The following is a 21,346-nucleotide window of genomic DNA, read 5'->3' on the forward strand; positions in this document are numbered from 1 at the left end:
TCACTAATAGAAATTGGCTCAACCCCATATATTTTCATATAGAGTTTTTTTTTTTGCTTTTCCAATAATTTAGTCAATTTAATATTTTGCATCACTTACTGTTTGGTAATTTAATCCTGCCTCTTTGTTTTTTTTTTTTTTTCTTTGTTTGTTTACATGAGTGTGTGTGTGTGTGTGTCCATTAATAAGCTTTTACTTTGGGCGGTATTTATTGAATAATTTCACTTCATAATTAATGGATTCTATTGAATGTCATAGCAAATAATTTTTGGCTCAAACAATGGCATTTGTTTTTTGTTTCCTAAAAATGCACAAAGTATTCAATAATTAATGCAAATAAATGTATTCACACCAATATAATACTGAACGATGTTTATTTTTTCCATTTATTACAGCCGGGTCAACGACCACGTCCTCATGATGACGGTGGCTTCAGCAGAGGCAGAACAAAGGTAGGTTAATCTCATGTTTAATCCTCCGCAAAGCATTGCTAGACCAAAAACTATCAGACCGAGTATTCACATGTGAGCACAGATAATGTCCACAGATTAATGAAAAACAGGACAGCAGGCGAGCTGACCAGCGACAGCAGTGGTCAAACATTTTAAGTTTTGCCAACAGCTACCAATGCTAGGCAATGGAGGCCCATTACACTTGAAGAGTGGCGGGTCATGCTATGTTATTCTATGTCAAAGGAAGCTCTAAGGAGTAGAGGTGGTGTGGTGATGTGTGTGTGTGTGTGGCTCATTTGCTAACTGACCAATAATTAATTCATACCAACCACCCCAACACCAAAGAAGATGAGGTTACCCAGTGAACCAAACGTTCAGCGTTCGGTCAGAAGTCTGTAGGAAAATTTGGCAAATTCATCCGAAGTCTGTACGAATTCTTTACGAATAATATATAGTGTGGTTGATACGACTTCGAAACGAAATGTCGGATGGAAATCTGACTTTTTTGTCGACACTTCGCCGTCACTTAGAATTCTGATGTTAAGTCTTAATGAATACGACTTGTGTTATCGATTTCTGACCGAAAGTATATTAGAATTCCCTAATGATTTGAATTTTTTTTTTTCGACTCATCGCATTGATTTGTGACGAATTCTGGAATAAAAATTTTTAGAATTCGGATAAACTTTATGACTTGACTTATCGAAGTCTTAACGAATTCTAAAAGAATTCTTTCATAATTGAATGTATTTTCCGACGGATCAAATTGCAAATTTGAACATTCTCCTGAATCTCCTTTTTATAGCCGAGTCCAAACGGGAGAAGTTTTTACAAATGTCACTTACTTTACTTTGGCTATGACAGAACATTTGTTCGACTAGCCGAACTTAGAATAGCGCTCACAAATGTCATAAGCATGGAATAATCACGACTGAATTTTTATACCCTCCACCATAGGATGGGGGTATACTAAGTCCGAGACCCCATAAAGTATATATATTCTTGATCGTCATGTTACTTAAAGTCGTTCTAGCCATGACCGTCCGTCCGTCTGTCTGTCCGTCCGTCCGTCTATCTGTCGAAAGCACGCTAACTTTCGAAGGAATAAAACTAGTCTCTTGAAATTTTGCACAAAAACTTTTTATTATTGCAGGTCGGTTGGGATTGTAAATGGGCCACATTGGTCCATGTTTTGATATAGCTGCCATATAAACCGATCTTGGGTCTTGACTTCTGGACCCTTTGGGGGCGCAATTCTCGTCCGATTTGAATTAAATTTTGCACGTGGTGTTGTGGTATCACTTCCAATAACTGCTCTAAGTATGATTGAAATTGGTCAATGTTTTGATATAGCTGCCATATAAACCGATCTTGGGTCTTGACTTCTGGAGCCTCTAGAGGGCGCAATTCTCGTCCGATTTGACTTAAATTTTGCACGTGGTGTTTTGGTATCACTTCCAATAACTGCTCTAAGTATGGTTGAAATTGGTCAATTTTTTGATATAGCTGCTATATAAACCGATCTTGGGTCTTGACTTCTTGAGCCTCTAGAGGGCGCAATTCCTGTACGACTGGACTGAAATTTTGCACGTGGTGTTTTGGTATCACTTCCAATAACTGCGCTAAGTATGGTTCAAATCGGTAAATGTTTTGATATAGCTGCTATATAAACCTATCTTGGGTCTTGACTTCTTGAGCCTCTAGAGGGCGAAATTCTTGTACGATTGGACTGAAACTTGCACGTAGTACAATTAGTATCACTTACAACAACTGCGCTAAGTATTGGGAAATGTTTTGATATAGCTGCTATATATACCGATCTTGGGTCTGGGTGCTTAATATGGCGCAAATCGGATGATAACCTGATATAGCTGCCATATAAACCGATCTGGGATCTTGACTTCTTGAGCCTCTAGAGGGCACAATTCTCATCCGATTTGGAAGAAATTTTTGTACAACGGCTTCTATCATGACTTTCAACATACGTGTCTAATATGGTCTGAATCGATCAATAGCTTGATACAGCTCCCATATAAACCCATCTCCCGAATTTGATTCTTGAGCCCCTACAAGGCGCAATTCGTATCCGAATGAACTGAAATATCACACAATGACTTCTATAATGTTCAGCATTCATTTATGGTCCGAATCGGACTATAACTTGATATAGCTCCAATAGCACAACAGTTCTTATTCAATATTCTTTGTTTGCCTAAAAAGAGATACCTCGCATAGAACTCGACATATGCGATCCATGGTGGAGGGTATATAAGATTCGGCCCGGACAAACTTAGTACGCTCTTACTTGTTTTTCTGATGGCAAGCACAAAAAAGACAAAAACATTCGACAAAGGTTTTAGACCTCGTTCAGAATTCCTTTTAAACTGCCGGGAAAAGTTTCTACCGGTGTAAAAAAAACTCCTACGAAAATACGTTCAGAGATCGTTTAGAACACTTTCTGTCGGACTGGCGGAAACAAAGTCCCTCAGAAGACAAAACCGAATTCGGAACGATTTCGGCAAGATCTTTTCGGAAGAGTTCAGAGTTTGTACAGAAATGCCTAACATGCGAAATATGGTTCACTGGGTGCATAGTTACGTTGGTTGTGGGTGTGTTTTTATTTTGTTTGTATTTGTACTTGTGTTATATTTTGTGACGGCAAATAAATCCCTTTTTGTGAGCACACTACCCGATGCAGGGATTTCCAGTTGAGCCGGTGATAATTCCCTGCAATTTATTTTATGAATAATGTCGGCGTCAAAGCCATGTACATGAATAATTACACAGCATTCATATTGTCTTTCATCAATGCCACTCAGCACAGTGGGTCATCATGGCCAAAGCTACGGTCTGCACAGCACTACCTCAACGTTGGGCGAGTGTGTGGCGCTGCCTGGCAAGTGCCCATATCATTTGTCAGCCGGATAAGTAAACACTATTAATAAAACATATTATAGTGGATTATGAGAAGTGCCACTCTTAGCTGGTGTCCAGGCTCCAGGCTCCCAATTGAGTAATCTCCAAAAATATGCATTTGTCATGGGTTTGGCATAGTCACATTCCTATGCTGTGTACATTTCTGTGATGCCACAATAATTTTGGATCTTGGAAAAATGTTCATCTTGGACACCAGCATCAGCAGCAGGGTAGTTAAAATCATCTGCACCAAAACTATTGTTTGTGTGTGGGAGGATGTGTGTGTGTGTGTGTGAGTGTGCAAGGGACAAACCGCCCATAGACCAGCATGGCCAGGCAAAGTTTATTAGCCATTTTGTGTGTTGCATGACTTAGGTGAATTTACAAAATATTTTCCACATTCCTTATGGCAGAGATTCTTGTCTTTTAAAAGCACAAGTGGCTAAGAACCAAGCAGTGCTGTTGTGTGTGTGTGTGTAGGTGTATGAGTGTGTGTGTGGAGTAGATTATGCGCAAAGTTATTAGGATAACATGAAGGACTCACATGGCCTCAGGCAGTCTTATCAAATTATAATCGTGTCCAAAATCAAGCACCACACTAACTTTACTTAAAAATCAACTTAAAATACTTTTGGAAAATCAACTCCTACAAGGCCCGCCCATGTTGGTCCTCCCCATGCCTTCTCTCCAGCCCACTCCACCACTTCCACCAAACAAGAACAACAATCTGTTGTCATTCAAGACAAGGGTCGCAGCATGTCTGGGAAATTTGTAAAACGCCATAAGATGAAACTGTGAGTACAAAGCGTAAACAGTGGACGTGGCCCGAACCACATGGGATAGTGGGTGGACAAGGTGGTGAGGCAAAGCCCTGGCTTCTACGCCACATCGTATATTTCTGTACATATATAAATAAGCAATGCCACCTGGCCAGGGATAATAAAAAATACACAGGCAAGACTACGACCTACCTGCCTATTCGGACTACCTCTCTAATGAAATGCTCATGTAATATTCTCTTAACCTTTGCCAAGAATATGTAAACAGCATCATCCCTTTCTATGAGAGAGTTTAAAGTGGATTCCAAATCATGATAAATCAAATAAGTTAACTCCATATATGAATTAAAGATGAATTCTTTGCTTTTGTGAATATCATAGTGATTCTCGGAAGAAATCCAATAATCTACCATTCAAAATTAAAGTCAATCCTTGTACTTCTCGGGAATTTTAAAGGAAAAATAATCGAGTGTGTAATTGGTTTAAGATAGAACCCTTTTAAAAAATATTGCAACCCTTATCACACCCTTTTAAGATATCTATTTCGAAAGATTCATAAAAATTGCCAGCAAAGGTCCATCTCAAATTAAAACATTTCTACACACTTAGCCTTTATAATGTGATACAGAACAAAACAGCTTATGACATTTGATTGTCACATTAGGAAAGAGTGTTTATTAGATCGCCTACTGCTTTGAATGTTAACCAAAGTCAACAAACCACTTCAAGTTTCTATGTCCGGTTCAAATTGCAAATTTGAACCTCCGAACGGGAGAAATTTTTACATGACACAATACCCCACAAATGTCAACAGCATCATCACGACCGAAAAATTTTTCTGATGTTCTCGCCAGGATTCGAACCCAGGCACTAAGCGTCATAGGTGAGCATGCGTGCTACGGTGGCATTTAATGGTTCACAAACAAGAAACTTCAATATGCCCTAACAATTTTCAATTTTCGAGTTTACCATCCGCCCATAACTGGCCTATACGTTTAAATATTCACCCTATTCTTCTCTCTCGTTGAAGAGGCACAATAGAATAGTTATTGGTCCAGTAAACGAATACTCGTTTGCGGCTATCGAAACACTTTTGCCACTAAAGAGTTTTTGGTTTTACAACAAAAGAAACGTACGTTCACCTTAGGCAAAGTTTCTAAAGCGTTTACGTTAAACAAAGTTAGTTGCATTCAATAATGCAACGTTCATGGCTAATGTTTGATATGTTGAAGAACATTGTGGCAATAAAAGTAAAACTTCGCTATTAAAATATTTTGTTTCTCATAAAAATATTTCAAAAAATTAATATTTTTCTATTTGGAGGACACAATCTCCGTTTTCACTGAAATTAGAAAACAAATGTTGAATGTGTGTTCCATTATGGTTTTCAATATTTGTGCCAAATATGATTCAAATCGGCCAAAAAACTGCTATAGCTTCCGAGTAAACCGACCATACTTGGAACACTCGGAGGACACACATCTTTTCCAATTTAACTTAAATTTTCAAGATGTCCAACATACTTGGCTGAAAGTATCAGCTGATATCCTGATTAAAAAAAAATAAAATTTCCCATTCACATTCCCTCTAAAATCAAATACCTCTATGATAACGGACCTCTTCCTAAGTCCTAACGGCGCACAGTGAATCGAAAACAAGTAAGAGCTTGCTAAGTTCGGCCGGGCCGAATCTTATATACCCTCCACCATGGATCGCATCTGTCGAGTTCTTTGCGCAGTATCTCTTTTTAGGCAAACAAAGAATAATGAATATGGACGGAGGAGGAGGTGGAGCTATATCAAGTTATAGTTCGAATCGGGGCTCAAGAAGCAAAATCGGGTAATCGGTTTATATGGGAGCTGTGTCAAGCTATAGATCGATTCAGACCATATTGCACACGTATGTTGAAGGCCATGCTCCCATGTCGTTGTACAAAATCTGTGCGAAATCGGATGAGAATTGCGCTCTCTAGAGGCTCAAGAACTCAAGATCCCAGATCTGTTTATATGGCAACTATATCAGGTTATGACCCGATCGGTTTATATAGCAGCTATATCAGGTTATGAACCCATTTGAACCAATTGGAATTCGCATAGTTGTTGGAAGCGACATCAAAACACTATGTGCAAAATCGGAAGTGAATTGGGCCCATTAGAGGCTCAAGAAGTCAAGACCCAAGATCGGTTTATATGGCAGCTATATCAAGTTATGGACCGATCTAAATCATACTTCGCACAGTTGTTAGAAGTGATATCAAAACACTATGTGCCGATTTCAATTTCGACCGATTTCGCCCATTTACAATCCCAACCGACCTACGCCAAGACGAAGTATTTTTTTGGAAACTTTCAAGCAGCTAGCTCTACGCCGTGCTTTCGACAGACGGACGAACGGACAGACAGATGGACGGACATGGCTAGTTCGACTTATAATGTCACGACGATCAAGTATATATCCATACTTTATGGGGTCTTAGACGGATATTTCGAGAGTGAGTGACTAAATTAGTATACCCCCATCCTATGGTGGAGGGTATTAAAAAAAATAGAAAGAAAATGCCATTTGAGAAGCATTTCTTTGAAATTGGATAGGGAATCTCTTCCCGTTCTAACACTGCATATTTTTATACACACCACCGTAGGATAGGGGGTATATTCATTTAGTCATTCCGCTTGCAACACATCGAAATATCATTTTCCGACCCTACAAAGTATATATATTTCGGATCGTCGTAAATTTCTAAGACGATTTAACGATGTCTGTGTGTCTGTCCGTCCGTCTGTTGTAATCACTCTAGAGCCTTCAAAAGTTGAGATATTGAGCTGAAATTTGGCACAAATACGTCTTTTTGATGCACGCTGGTTAAGTTTTTGAACGGGCCAAATCGGACCATATTTATATATAGCTGATATATAGACCGATTGCAGTAAGTAGTTTAAGGTTTCCCGATAACTGACCTAAATATGGTTCAGATCGGACTATATTAAGATATAGCTACCATATAGACCTATCTCCCGATAAAGGGTCTGAAGACCATAAAAAATATATTTATTACCCGGTTGCGCTGAAATTTGCAACAGTGGGTTATTTTAAGCCTTCCGACATCTGACCTAAATATATATTAGATCGGTCCATATTTAGATATAGCTATCATATAGACCGATCTCCTGATAAAGGGTCTGAAGCCCTTAAAAGCCTTTTTTTATCGGATTTCACTAAAATTTTAATCAGTAGGTTATTTTAACCCTCCTGATATCTGACGCATATATGGTGCAGATCGGACTATATTTAGATATAGCTGCCATATAGACCGATCTGCCGATAACGGGTCTGAAGTCCATAAAAGCTTTATTTATTATCCGATTTCGCTGAAATTTGGAAAAGTATGCAGTTTTAAGCCTCCTAACAGCCGGCATAAATATGGTACAGATCGGACTATATTTAGATATAGCTGCCATATAGACCGATCTGCCGATAATGGGTCTAAAGTCCATAAAAGCTTTATTTTTCAACCGATTTCGCTAAAATTTGAAGCAGTGAGTAGGTAAAGACCTCCGTACATCCGACATAAATATGGTTCAGATTAGACTATATTTAGATATAGCTGCCATTTAGACCGATTTCCCATTAAAGGGTGGGTCACCCGTGAGGGTGGCCGCGTTGATTGTAAAGTCCCATGTTGATGCTAATTTATGTGGCATAGCCCGTGAGGGCTGCCGTGTCCTGTTTGTGTTTTGTGTATACGTCCCGTTGCATGTTTGATGCATACTTTTGTATGCTGGCTTAGGGCGATTTTTTCTAATTCAGGTGACCAGTCCGGAACTGTTTGGGGTTCAACTGGTAGTAGTCTTTTAAGGCTACGAAGTCTGACCGGAGACTTTAATCTGGTACCATGGGTGTCAGGAGCCCCTGGAACTTTGGTTCCAGCCTGACAATGGTGAGGCCCCAGTGGGGAGCAACGTGGTGGCTGTGGTTTGTACCCAAATCGCGGGTAGAGCATAAGCTCGGCGTGGAGTTGCGTTTTCAACCGGGTGCCGTGACCCATAGATCGGAAGGAGTTTTAGGTAGTGCTTCGCTCCTAACCAAGTAGGTGAACACGTCCAAATACGTGGGATAAAATAGGTACTCATGTGTGGGTTACCACATGTGGGGGCGTCGGTACATGCATTGTATTCATCCTTGGGCCTCGCAGGTTTGGGCCGTGATGGCAGGTACCTGCGTAAAACTCGACATTCGTGTGCGGAGCGCTATGGGATGCATGCTGTATATTATGGAGTGTTTAAACAAGATTGTCACTCTAGGATATTGGCAGTGATTAACTGCGTTTTTGGTGAAAGATAATGAGACGTTGGAGCATTTCCTGTCCGATTTTCGCGACGAACAGAAACCGACCCTTACGAGGGGACACAATGCCTGACATTAATCGACTTAGGAGCATCACATGGGAAACAATTTGTTAGAAACACAGTTTTCCATTTTCATTTTTGAAGTAAGTTTTAAGTAATAAGAGCGCACAACAAGCCGGTAACTGGCTTAGGTCAACTCCATAATGGCATGGCACGGATTGATATTCGCACCCTCTCAAAATAACCTCAAAAGTCAATGACCTCAAAATTTAACAAAATATGTGATAAAGAGTTTTCTTAAAATTCGCTGAAACAGCAAATTATGGAAATCGAATGAAAATTTCGAATTTTTATAACAATTTAGTTGGCAACTTGGTAATGCCTTTCCCAAGAAAGTTCACAGAGAACTGAAAAATCAAGAACTTTCCCTGCAGCATGTCTGGTCACTGTTAGTTTTGCTATTTCAAGTAATCCGAAATATTTGAGTGTGTGTGTGTGTGTGTGTGTATGAGAGCAAAAGGTCACCCACACATGACTACATCAACTACATGTAGTGCATGGATGGATGTAGGATGGCAGTAGGGACAATGCTGACTAAGGCATTGAGAGGCTCGCATTTGTACCTTTCTGGAAATCCCTGCAGATTCGGTTTTATTTGGGTCGCCCGGAAATTAAGTTACATTGCAAAAGGACATTTTAGCCTTAGACCAGTACAAAGATTCGCAAACAAATCTCAGAGCAAATAGACATTTTTTGTCGGTCCAAAACATAATGTTTCACAATCAAAAAGATGAATCTGTGGGGTTGAGTAGAACGACATTTCAACCATCCTCCCATCTCCTATCCATCCATCCTTGGCCATCACACACATTTCACACGTACATACATGCTACTCATTCGAAACAGGTTGGTCCTTTTTTCGGGCTTTTTGTTGAAATGCAAGTCAAGATGATTTTCCACGTACAATATTTAAGTGTGTGTGTGTATGTATGAGTGTCTACGGAAAAGTGTATACAAACCAATTAATCAAGTTTATACCTCTGTGCCATTTGGGTCCTATAGAGAATTGTGTCGGTTCATTCTAACCCCTCCGAATTTTGTGTGTTAGTGTGAGTGCAAACGGCGGAGAGAACTGGAATGCCGTGTGTGAGCCGCTTGTTTGCATTATTGTTTTGTTAATATTTAAATATCTAAACAGCATCAAAATTTCACCATCATCTTTATCATCGTTGTTACATTCATAACAATGAGAAGACACCTGCATTCTTCGAGCCCTATGTATCTGCCCAAACCTTAGGGATAATAAGGCAACCACAAACCACAGGCACCGCATAATTCGGCTGCTGGTGCTACTGCTACTGCTGTTGCTTCTACAGCTGTCTGCGCCTTAATTCTGTTCCCCATATTCAAATGGGGAGTAAGGATTTTTGTTTTCTGTAGGCTTTGCTTTTGATAACTTTCGACTCTCAAGTCCTTCGGAATTGGTTGAAGTCGGACCAACTACTTAATATGGCCTGCTTGTACTTCAGCTTCTTGCTGCTGTTGTTATTCTTCTCCTGTATGTTTTGTTAATAAAATGTAAATAAGTTCTTATGTACTCATATCAAGGGTATATAAGTTAATGTGGGTGCAGACTATACACTGTGGGAGCAATAGCTGCTTCTGGGATTTCAAAATATTTGTATATCCTACACCACTATTGTGGTGAAGCTGGGCGCATTTGTTTGTAACACCCAGAAGGAAAAGAGGTATAAGTATAGCACACGGATCAACTCGGAATTTAGCCATGTACGCCATGTAGAAAATTTAATGTTCGACCGACCGAACGAAATTTGGAACGATTTGATACTTTTACTCATCTGTTCATCACCACGTGCAAATGCAAATAATTCATATCGAACATTGCATTTTTATACCCTCCACTATAGGATTGGGGTATACTAATTTCGTCGTTCTGATTGTAACTACTCGAAATATTCGTCTGAGACCCCATAGAGTATATATATAGTTTTGATCGTCGCGACATTTTATGTCGATCCAGCCATGTCCGCCCGTCCGTCGCTAACTTTTGAAGAGGTAAAGCTAGCAGCTTGAAATTTTGCATAAATACTTCTTATTAGCGTGGGTCGGTTGGGATTGTAAATGGGCCATATCGGTCCATGTTTTGATATAGCTGCCAGCTGCGTCTTGACTTCTTGGGCATCTAGAGGGCGCAACTCTTATCCGATTGGAATGAAATTTTGCATGACGTGTTTTGTTATGATATCCAACAAATGTCCCAAGTATGGTTCAAATCGGTCCATAACCCGATATAGCTGCTATATAAACCCATAATGGGTCTTGACTTCTTGAGCCTCTAGAGGGCGCAATTCTCGCCCGATTCGACTGAAATTTTCCACGTGGTGTTTTGGTATCACTTCTAACAACTTCGCTAAGTTTGGTTCAAATCGGTCTATGTTTTGATAATGCTGCCATATAAACCGATCTTTGGTCTTGACTTCTTGAGCCTCTAGAGGGCGCAATTCTAGTCCTATTTAATTGAAATTTTGCACGTAATGTTTTGGTATTACTTCCAATAACTATGCTCAGTATGGTGAAACTCGGTGTATAACCTGATATAGCTGCCATATTAACGGATTTGGGATCTTGACGTCTTGAGCCTCTAGAGGGCGCAATTCTTATCCGATTTGGCTGAAACTTTGCAAGAAGTGGTTTGTTATAACTTCCAACAACTGTGTTAAATATGGTTTTAGTTGATCCATAACCTGATATAGCTGCCATATAAACCGACCTGGGATCTTTACTTCTTGAACCTCTAGAGGTCGTAATTATTATCCGATTTGACTGAAATTTTGTACAACTACTTCTCTTATGACCTTCAATATACGTGTAATTATGGTCTGAATCGGTCTATAGCCTGATATAGCTCCCATATAAACCGATCTCCCTATTTTACTTCTTGGGCCCCTAAAGGACGCAAAATACCGGAAAATATACCGGTATATAAGATTCGGCCCATCCGAACTTACCACGCATTTACTTGTTTTAAGTCTACTTCATTACCACTTGGAGGCCACCGTAACATAGAGGTTAGCATGTCCACCTTTAACGCTGAACGCCTGGGTTCGAATCCTGGCGAGACAATCATAAAATTTCCAGCGGTGGTTATCCCCTCCAAATGCTGCTGACATTTGTGAGGTACTATGCCATGTAAGAACTTCTCTCCAAAGAGGTGTCGCACTGGGGCACGCGATTCGGATTCGTCTATAAAAAGGAGGCTCCTTACCATTGAATTTTAACTTGAATCAAACTGCACTCACTGATATGTAGGAAGTTAGCCCCTGTTCCGTATTGGAATGGAATGTTCATGTGCAAAATTTGCAAAATTTGCATTTTTACTCCATACACATAATTTTGTTTGGACAAGTAAGGACTGGCTAAAGTCAGGCGAAGTCTTTTATGTGGTGTAAACCATATTGGGTATACAGGTTTAGTCGTCGAAACTACAACTTGCTCAAATTTGAAATATAGAATTTCGACCAAAATCATGACACTTTGTTGGAGTTATAGAAAAAATCGTGGTGGAAAATACTGAGAAGATCGGTTGATAAATGCGTTAGCAAAGGCCTTAAAACTGAAAATCGGGAGATGCATACATATGGGAGCTATACCTAAATCTGGGATCTTAACTTCTTGAGCCTCAAGAGGGCGTAATTATTATTCGGTTTGGCTGAAATTTTGTACCACAGCTTCTCCCATGACCTTCAATATACGTGTCAAATATGGTCTGCATCGGTCTTCTGCCTGATACCGCTCCCCTATAAATCGATCTCCCCTAAAAGGCCCAATTCTTATTCGATTTGGCTGAAATTTTACACATAGACTTCTACTGAGGCTTTCAACACTCAATTCGATTAGCATAGCAATTCTTTTCTTTTATCCTTTGTTTGTCTAAAAAGAGATACCGGGAAAGAACTCGACAATTACGATCAAAGGTGGAGGCCCGGCCGAACTTAGCACGCTTTTACTTGTTTCTGATTTTCTCGCCAGTATTCGAACCTAGGCATTAACGGCTGCCTCCGTATTCCGATCAGGACCATATTTGGCAAGAACATGCTTGGCACAACTCTCTGTTTTATATTTCACCGAAATTGGATGGTACGTACTTACCTAAGAGTCTTAATTTGTAAATGGAGGCAGCGATCTTGTCAAGCTTCAAAAGTGAGCAAGCTCCATAGGACCGATCGCCGCTGTACCGTTATGCAAATGCAAATTTTGCCCATGAACATTTTACTAAGGAACAGGGGTCAACTTCTCGCATATCAATGCGTGCAGTCCGAGTGAAGTTTAAGCTCCGAACGGCGTGCCGCAGTGCGACACCTCTTTGGGGAGAAGTTTTACATGGCATAGTACCTCACAAATGTTGCCAGCATTAGGAGGGGAAAACCACCGCTGAAAATTTTTCTGATAGTCTCGCCAGGATTCGAACCCAGGCGTTCAGAGTTAAAGGCGGGCATGCTAACCTCTGCGCTACGGTGGCCTCCAGCCGTTATGACTGTACCGTTATGGCCATTGGTTATTTAAAGGCTCCAATAACTCGCCTTTTCATATTGACTATCACAGGAACTCAGTATTTAAGCAAGAGGCCGGTGCTGCCCGACCTCTCGCTGAGATTGATATCGCTGACTGCCCGCATACGAAGCATTCCACTATCAGCAAACTGTGGACGCACCCGGTAGCTCCCAGCTGAGCTTCTCGTGATGACGATGAACACCACACAAATCGAACCTCAGAGTTCCAACCTGTGAGGGTTGGTTCTGATCTATTCCCTCTTTCTTATGGTGGTGGGTATAAAACACTGCACAGTGTTGCGAAATCCAACATCTTAAGCCTTTTTAGTAAACTAGGTGTTACACCTAAGGTAATGGCTAGGATTTATAAACCTTTGGTAGTTAGTTAGTAGAAGTGTGAGGCTTGCGGGATGCTATGCGATTTGAGAAAAATTTTTTTCTAAAAATTATCGATTTTCGGACGGCCATAACATATATACATATTTGTTGATCAAATCGGCAGTTGTGTGCCAATATTCACATGAACGTTTTGTTGAATTTTAAAAAAAGTTATGAAGGAATGCTAATGGTGCTACATATTTTGTAAAAAAAAAAACTAAAAAAATTTGATATTTTTCGGAAAATTAAGGGTTTGAAGAATAGAATTTTGTACACTTTCCAGAGGTGTAAAAATTTTTCCATCTGTTCACAAATGGTACCACAATTTCAAAATACGACGATACCTTGACCAAAATTTTCAAAAAAAAAACAAATATGTTCTAAGACCAATATCTCATGAACCGTTAGAGATATACCAGACGTTTATTCAGGGTTTACGATTTGATTTGGCAACACTGTGCAGTAGTGGGCACACCTATACAGTAGAAATTCTAAATTGTGTTTGTGTGAAGGCAGTTAAACCCGAACAATTAAAGTAGCTATGTAAAATAATGACAATACGTCGACCGAATGAAGGCACACGAAGTTGCTTACACCGCGCGTATGGTACAGTACGTTTTTCCTACGCCAACGGCTATATAGTCAACGCCGTTCCCTTTCTTATTTAAATGTATGAGATTGTGGATCTGAAGACTTAATCGGATCTAGATATTTTCGCAAGCGACCACACCGAAAGTAGTAACTGAAGCCTTGGAAAAGATCGAAAGAGAGTCGGAGAAAGTGGCTCTGCTTGTAAACGAAGTTAAGACAAAGTGGATGGTACAAATTCTCGAAACGCTCTGTACTCTCGGGAAAGCAAAGAAAGTTGGGATAGACAGCAATCTGATGCACGAGTAATAATATTCTAATTTAAGTTAATTTTACTACTTCTTAATTAATTTAACTACCTTATGTTCAGCTAAATTTGTGTTTTGAGATTCTTGTAATTCTTTTTCTCCCATGGTGCGTTGATTTATGCGACGAAAGGTGAATACAATACTGAGCGACTCAGTCTTATTTGGTATGATGAGTATGTTCGTCTGCTAGTGCGTAGGTGCTTTGGTATGTCTGCATTGTGCTTGGGGACTTACTCTGTTGTTGTTATTGTTGTTGCTGTTGCGAGTAAGGGAATACGAAATGATTAAATTCATTGAGGAGGAATATCTTAAAGATATCCTTATTCGCATTCGCATTTGTATTTGTTTATTATTATTATTGTTGTTATTATCTTTATGAAATGCAAAGTCACTTTAAAATTGCAAATATTTCTCTTGGTAATATTTGAACAACATTGCCGACTGTTTTCTTATCAAGGCAAACTCATTTGAATGAGATCCTACCCGATGTGTCGCATCGAAGCTATCTCTTCATTGTCGAAGCCAAAAGGAAGCCATGCTTTTCCTATGCAGGGGGGAAAAAACACAAAAATTTAGTCAAACATTTTCAAGATGTTTCGAATTTGTTTTGAATTTTTGTATTTCAATTCATTCTGCTCTGGCTTCATCCGCACCATGTATCATTTCAGCATCGGGCCAAGAATGTAACGAATACCTAGAGAATTTACACAAATTCAAATCGTCCATGGCGCAGCCATGGCAAGAATGCTAAACTGACAATAACATGTTAACATTGCAAATTAAAGCCTACAAATTGTATTGGATGAATTTTAGATTAGAATTGATGATAACGTTGACTGGCTGGCTTACGTGTACTGCAGCCGTCTCTTTAAAATAATGTCGATTCTGATACAGTTGTAATATATTCCACACAAAGAAAAAAAAGAAAAAAAAAGAAGTCTTAAATATGGAATATATTTACTGCAATTTAGTTGAAGCATGTTGTTCTGGTATTTAAAATAACCTAAGCCAACTTAGGTGGTCGTATAGAACATAAGTCCATCACTATGGAGAAAACACATGCGGTGGCAGAGAACATCTGGTGCGAAAGGTGTCAATATTGTGTTAGTGTCTTGCTTACATCGCAGGCACGTTACATCGCGATATATTCGATTAAGGTACGATCCATTATTGAAGTTCTACTAACCCAAAACGAAACGCGTCCCATTGTGGTTGGTGTGGTGTGATCTCATTTTCCATTGCAAAAATCTCCGAAAGCGAAACAAACGGAAAATTGTGAAATTAAATGATCTTCGTCCTAACAGGTAAAACAAGTAAAAAGGTGTTAAGTTCGTCCGGCCGAACTTTGTATACCCACCACCTCGCGTAACTATATGGCAGCTATATCGAAATATTTTCCGATTTGGACAAAATACTAATAAGTACAAGTCATTGTTCAATGGTGTATAACAAAATATTGGTCTATTTAGTAGTTATATCTAACAAGTAAAACGTGCCAAATTCGGCCGGTAGAATCTTATATACCCTTCACCATTGATCGCATTTGTCGAGTTCTTTCCCGATATCTCTTTGTAGACAAACAAAAGTTAAAATAAAACAATTGCTATACTAATTGAATTGAGAATTGCAGACCAGAATAGAAGTCTATGTGTAAAATTTCAGCCAAATCGAATAAAAATTGGGCCTTTTAGGGGCTTAAGAAGTAAAATAGGAAAGATCTGTTTATAGGGAAGCTATATCAGGCTGAAAGACCGATTCAGATCATATTTGACACGTATATATAAGGTCAAGAGAGAAGCCGTGAAAAAATATCAGCATAGTGCTCTTCTCTCAAACACCATTTATTTGAACCCAATAATGCCATTGGTTTAAGCGAAGTTTACAGGATGAGGCGTCCCCAAAAACACAATGATCCCAAAATTGGTTATCAAGTTCGTTTTTCTAATCTCAAATACCTTTCATTAGAGCCACATATTGGCATGGTGGAAAAATGTTTACCCTTTGGGGTGTTTTGGGAAAGGGGTGATGCCCTTAAAACATGGTCCTACATTTGGATATAAAATTCGTATTCTACTCCCAAATAACTTTATTTGAGCCCCATATTGCGATGGACACTAAAAAATTGCTGTTTTGTGGGGTATTTTGGGAAAGGGGTAGATCCCCAGAAAATTGGTCCCGAAAGTGAGTATCAATTCTTGCTCTACCCCCAATACCTATCATTTAATCTCCACATTGACATGGTCGGTAAATATGCCCGATTAAGGGGTGTTTTGGGGAGTGGGGTGTCCCCCCAATTCTAAACTCTGAAAATATATCAGCAACGTGCTCTATTCTCATATATCATTATGTGAATCCCATATTGTCATTGGACTCAAAATTGAATATAAAATTCGTTTTTTAATCTCATTTAAACACCTAATTGCCAAAGTCAGCAAATATGTCCGGTCTGGGTATTGGCCCTAAAAACTATAAATATTTAGTTCCACTCTCTTTAAGATCCAAATTGTCTTGGTGAGCAAATACGTCCTATTTGGGGGTTGTTATGGTGGTGGGACGTCCCCTTGTCAGTTGGTCCCTAATGTTGATATCAGATACATGGTCTACATACCTTTAATTGAGCCCCATATTTCCATAGTCGGCAAACATGACCGGCTGGGGGGTATTTTGGGGAATGGGCGGCCATCAGCGCGTTGGCCCTTAAAAATATATATCGGATTCGTGTTCCACTTTAAAACCCTCTTATTTGAGCCCCATATTGCAATAGTCTGCAAATTCGTCCTATTTGGGTGGTGTTGTGGAGTGACCACCGTAGACACTTTTCCCGAATATTGATATCAAATTCGTGCTTTACTCCCATAGACCTTTCATTTGAGCCACACATTGCTATGGTCGTAAATTTGTTGATGTTTTTGGTTGAGAGGCGGCCCCCCAAACACTTGGTCCCATATTTGGATATCAGATTCGTATTCTGCATTCAAATACCTTTTATTAAAGCCCCATATTTCCAATGGTCAGTAAATAAGTCCTGTTTGGGGGGTGTTTTTGGAAAGGGGTGGACCCCCAGAAATGTGGTCCCATATTTGGATATCAGTTTCGTATTCTACTCGCAAATACCTTACATTTGAGTCCCCATATTGCCACGGTCGGTAAATATGTCCGATGTAGGGGTGTTTTGGGTCTTGGGGTGGTCCCCCTAACACTTGGTCCGACAATTGGATATCAAATACGTTTTCTTATCCTTAATACCTTTCATTTGAGTCCCATATTGTCGTGATTGGTCTAAATATATGTTTAGATGGTTTTAGGGTGGGGCAGTCCCCTAGGTACCCCATCCGAAATTTGGATACCAAATTTTTATTTTTAGGGTACTATATGAGAGCACACAAAATTTCGCTTAAATCGCACCACCCATCTCCAAGATCTGGCATTTCTGAAAATTAGGGTAAGGGGGAGGGTCCGCCCCCCTTCAGATATCAAAAAATGTAGTACCCTATTTTCACCACGGGGTCATTATGCACCATCTGCGAAAGTTTCAAGAAAATCGGTTGAGCCGTTTCTGAGTCTATAAGGAACACACAAACATACAAACAAACACAAATTGATTTTTATATAAAAGATTAGACCCCCTCTATAACTTAAACTTCGTATCATATCAGCTCAATATCTCAAATTTTAAAGCTTTTAGATTAAAGCTGACGAACACTCAGACGCACGGAGTGTTCGTCGAATTGCAAGACGATCCATAGTATATATACTTTGCATGTCAGAAATGAATATTTCGATGTGTGGCATCGAAATATTCAATGTACCCCCTACCGAAGCTTGGCCCATATAGGGCCAAACTTCGGTAGTGTTAATACAACCCTAATGCCACTTCCATCAGCTTATAGGTATTTAAATCTTGGAGTCAGAATTTTTCAATGGTGGTCAATCCCTCAATGAAGCTGACATATCCTTTGCTCATATAAAACTTCTCTACAAAGTGTTTACTCTAAACGGCACGCCATTAAAGCTTTACCATATGCAGGGACTTTCTCAATTATTATAATTGAACACTTTAACAGTCTACCCGCTGTTTCGTTACACTTTTTTGTTTTTTTTTTTTTATTTAAAAATACAAATATTTAATCTAGATTATTCTTTCCATACACGAAATGTTCCCTTTGCCTTCTTAATTCCACTTTGTCAGCTCCTTCTTTGTTCAAAAGTCTTCAGCGTATGCTGTAAACCCATAACGAAATTCTTTCTGCCTTAAGGCAAGAGATAATAAATTAAGCGACTGGAGTGTAGCAAATAAATTTTTATCTACCCAGTTTGCTGTTGGAAGACATGAAATTTTTCGATTTACTCTTTTTTACAACTTTTTATCCACCATTTACCACCGCTCTCGCTCTTTCTGACACTCTATTCATCATCACACACCCACATGTAGCATCAACCTCCAACTCAATGAACTCAAAATCTTGTGACGTGTGGTGGTATTTAATGCAAATATTGCAACAAATAAACGATTACAGATCGAATATTGAAACAGGATGCTTTGGCAGAAAGCAGCGCACACAGCACAATATGGCTGTAAGTAACTTTCAATTCAGCAATTTTTGTTTATACATCCGTTTCCGACAATGCTTCATTTTAATATCCGTTCCAGCGAACCCCATGCAGACACAGAGTATGTACTCACACACAAACACCCACTGCTGTTGAGCAAATATGTTCAAGTGAATATGTAAAGAGCTATCTCCGAGTGTAAATGCTAGTATAGAAGGAAGATCTAAGTGAAAACATCCATGTGACACCTTATACCACTTGCTGGGTGTCCTGGAGAAAGGATATTTGTCGAAGCAAAAACGAACATAGTTATGTTTATGACATGTTCACACAAACACACACACACACACACACATCCAATACTCACATGTATGCAGATATGGCTTCGTATGATGGCTGTGTGTGACGGATATGCATAAAAACTACTAAAACCGCCAACATCATTTGCAAATACATATGTATTTACATGTAGTATACATGTGTTCACTGTGGCAGTTAATATGACAGTGTGTCTGTGTGTATGATACGTATATCGTAGTTATGTCCATGTGTCATGTGCTCGTGTAATGCAGCTAATCTCGATCAATCAGGAAATACTCTGGGATTACCAAAGCTTTTAAGAAGCTTTAATGTGTTTGGGTGGGTGAATGGGGTTTCAGTGAGAGCGTTGCTTGGGGTGGGGGACACACCCAAAAGTGTGGAGAGCTTGTGTCAGTGGTTACATGCGATTTTCGTCACTCGGCTATGGTTTTGGTACTCTTGGGTTCACTTACCTCATCCGCCCCACCCACGTGGCATAATAAAACCACCAATCCTTTTGCTTTACCATTTGCGCCATTGCCTCACTATCTCATCTTCTGTTTGTTCCCAGATTCAAATGAGAATTTGTGGTTTCGTTCAAAGTACATTTTAAATAGGGTCCTTTAACCATTTTCACAACCCGATGTGTGAAAGTGTGTGGCAAAATGTATTTTTTACATATGTTAATGTCTATCGACATATATGTATGCGTGTGTCTGATATATGCTACATTCGTGTTTGGCTGTCACATTTCAGATGTTGTGTTGTTGATGTCCTCGTCAAATTGATTTTCATATTTGTTGCTATTCGGCTATTCCTTTCTCCCGAACGTAAACACATCGCATCTTGCCAATGTAGGACAGCATTAGCAATCCTGCTGTTTGTGTCCTTTTGCTCATAATCATCAGAGTTTTCAGGGCACCATGCACTGAAGTTCCATAAAACGCATATATTTTTCCCCCATTTTAAGTTGTTCTGAAAGTTGTTGTTAACTACTTGTGAAAGCGTAAGTGTAATAGGCTGCTAATGGACAACTTTTTAATTTTAAATATTCGCTTGAGCGATGGACTTGTTTTCTAAACGACTACAATTGATCTCTTGGTATACACTTGTTATTTGTGCATCTTTTGGAAGTGGTATTGATGGCTTCGAACGCTAGACAACGGCTCTTGCTCCGTGTGCATAGGTTCGAATCCCGGTCGGATTCTGCCGAATTTTCACATTCAAGTTTTTTTGCCTGTTATTGCCTGTAACATCATAATTTTTGCTTGTTCCTCTTTCGAGATGAGGTTAATGATCTAAAGATCACAACAGATCAACCACTGTGGAACGCATTTTTAGACCCACCACCGAAGGATTGGGTCGAAACATCCATTTCCGACCCTATAAAGTATATATATTCTTGATCAGCGTCAAAATCTAAGACGATCTAGACATGCCCGTCTGTCTGTTGAAATCACGCTACTGTCTTGCAAAATAGAGATATTGAGTTAAAACTTTGCACAGATACTTTTTTTGTCCATAAGCAGGTTAAAGATTTGGATATAGCTGCCATATATTGTAAATAGACCGATCTCTCGGTTTTAGGTTTTGGGGCCATAAAAGGCGCATTTATTGTCAGATTTTGCCAAAATTTGAAACAGTGAGTTGTGTTAGGCCCTTTGACATCCTTCGTTAATTTGCCCCGGATCGGTCCAAATTTGGATATAACTGCCATATAGACCGATCCTCCGATTTAGGGTCCTAGGCCTATAAAAGCCACATTTATTATGCGATTTTGCTGAAATTTAAATAAAGAATATTTAAAGTCCAATTTTGCTTAAATTTGGAACAGTGTGTTGTGTTAGGCCCTTCGATATGCTTCTTAAATTTGGCCCAAATCGGTCCAGATTTGAATATAGCTACCATATAGACCGATATCTCGAATCGAAAATCTTGGCCACATAAAAAATGCTAATTTTGCCCATGAACATTCTACTAAGGAACAGAGGCAAACTTCTCGCTTATCAATGAGTGCAGTCCGATTCAAGTTTTAAGCTCAATGATAAGGGGCCTTTTTATAGCCGAGTCCGAACGGCGTCCCGCAGTGCGACACCTCTATGGAGAGAAGTTTTCCATGGCATTGTACCTCACAAATGTTGCCAGCATTAGGAAGGA

The 21,346-nt window shown here is 39.5% G+C and overlaps 1 protein-coding gene across 12 annotated transcripts in view; it reads left to right on the plus strand.

The window, feature by feature from the left end:
- LOC106095872 (disintegrin and metalloproteinase domain-containing protein 9) overlaps window positions 1-21,346 on the plus strand; it is a 470,496-nt gene that overhangs the window by 218,513 nt on the left and 230,637 nt on the right. For all 12 annotated transcript variants that reach the window (XR_001222811.2, XM_013263281.2, XM_013263282.2 and 9 more), the window contains exon 4: window positions 396-452. Coding sequence is in view for 11 of the 12 variants with exons in the window: in XM_013263281.2 (XP_013118735.1) it covers window positions 396-452 (57 nt within the window). In the remaining variant the exon portion in view is untranslated. The remainder of the gene's footprint in view (window positions 1-395; window positions 453-21,346) is intronic.

This window comes from Stomoxys calcitrans, chromosome 4 (assembly GCF_963082655.1).
Source record: "Stomoxys calcitrans chromosome 4, idStoCalc2.1, whole genome shotgun sequence".
Classification (NCBI taxonomy): domain Eukaryota; kingdom Metazoa; phylum Arthropoda; class Insecta; order Diptera; family Muscidae; genus Stomoxys; species Stomoxys calcitrans.